The sequence below is a fragment of the Octopus bimaculoides genome, chromosome 15, assembly GCF_001194135.2.
Source record: "Octopus bimaculoides isolate UCB-OBI-ISO-001 chromosome 15, ASM119413v2, whole genome shotgun sequence".
In the NCBI taxonomy this organism is placed as follows: domain Eukaryota; kingdom Metazoa; phylum Mollusca; class Cephalopoda; order Octopoda; family Octopodidae; genus Octopus; species Octopus bimaculoides.
Window position 1 is genome coordinate 36,504,837 of NC_068995.1, and position 1,136 is coordinate 36,505,972.

Below are 1,136 nucleotides of genomic sequence, written 5' to 3' on the forward strand. Positions count from 1 at the left end.
TTTACCTCAGACTATTTATAACACAAAAGTGATTTTGTTTCCTAGGCTTAAAGAAGTTATTCTATGCGAGAAATGAGAGATGGTCGACTGAGTAAAAATCTGTAATGTTACAGAACTAATTCTATATCTACGTTAGAATGAGATAAAGATAAAGCCGGTCATGCGTTTCGTTGTTATTATTACTTTTCTTTTTTCTTTTGAGAATAAGGATTTTTTTTAAGACAGGACAATATTAGATAGTCTGCTAAAAGAAAATAACTAAAACGATGGACTAAAACATTAGTAGTGCATATCTATTTTTCATATAGGCACAAGATCATCTATGTATAAGTTTAAGGATAGAAGAATTGAGATTCTGTGATGTTCATGTTTTGGCGAATGGAAGAATATAAAGAAAAAATAAGCATGTGAAAGAGGAAAACAGTTATGTAAACAAAAAAAGACAATAGTTTTACCATTGTTAGCATTATAAGAACAGATATAGACATTGCACGGAAATAAAGGAAAATGACCAACGTACCCATCTTGAGATGACAGAACCATATTTTGGTAAATATGTCATGAAGAAAATAATACAGAGGACCAAAGTAGCGAGGAACATTGTGACAAGGTTCCAGAGAAGAAAGGACGAAAGTAAAAAGAGTAACAATGTCAAGGGAGGTAATCACGAGAACGTCTATTGAGTTGGTCAAGAGAAGACGGAGATAAATAACCATTTACTAGCAACTGGTGTTATGGAATATTGTTAATTATAAATTGAACCCCACCATCGAATGAATGCAAACTACACCATTACACTAAACCAGTGATTCGCAACGTGAGGCAATACGTCCCACCGGTGGGGGCTGGGAAAATTGTGGTAGGGCGTGGTGCCGTGATCGCCAGGCACAAGGTTCTCATTAAAATTATTCACTTCTTTTTTTCTTAATCGATTATGTACTTTTTTTGGTACTCAGTTCTTAATAGAAGAGTTATCGGTAGATTCTTTTGTATTAAATAATTGTGATAAAATATTAAAAATAAAGTTCGTTTTTTTTTTTCCCCCAATCACCGGTGGGGGGAAATAGGTTGGGAAATGCTGTATTAAACAAATCATGAACATGTGATCGAGAAAAAGTATAAAGGAAGAGAGTGAC

The 1,136-nt window shown here is 33.9% G+C and overlaps 1 protein-coding gene across 1 annotated transcript in view; it reads right to left on the reverse strand.

Annotated features, from left to right (window-relative positions):
- LOC106875450 (guided entry of tail-anchored proteins factor 1) overlaps positions 1-894 on the reverse strand; it is a 16,162-nt gene extending 15,268 nt beyond the window's left edge. The window contains exon 1 of the mRNA XM_014923601.2: positions 521-894. Coding sequence (XP_014779087.1) covers positions 521-601 — 81 coding nt within the window. The 5' untranslated portion in view covers positions 602-894. The remainder of the gene's footprint in view (positions 1-520) is intronic.
- Between the last annotated feature and the right edge of the window lie 242 nt (positions 895-1,136).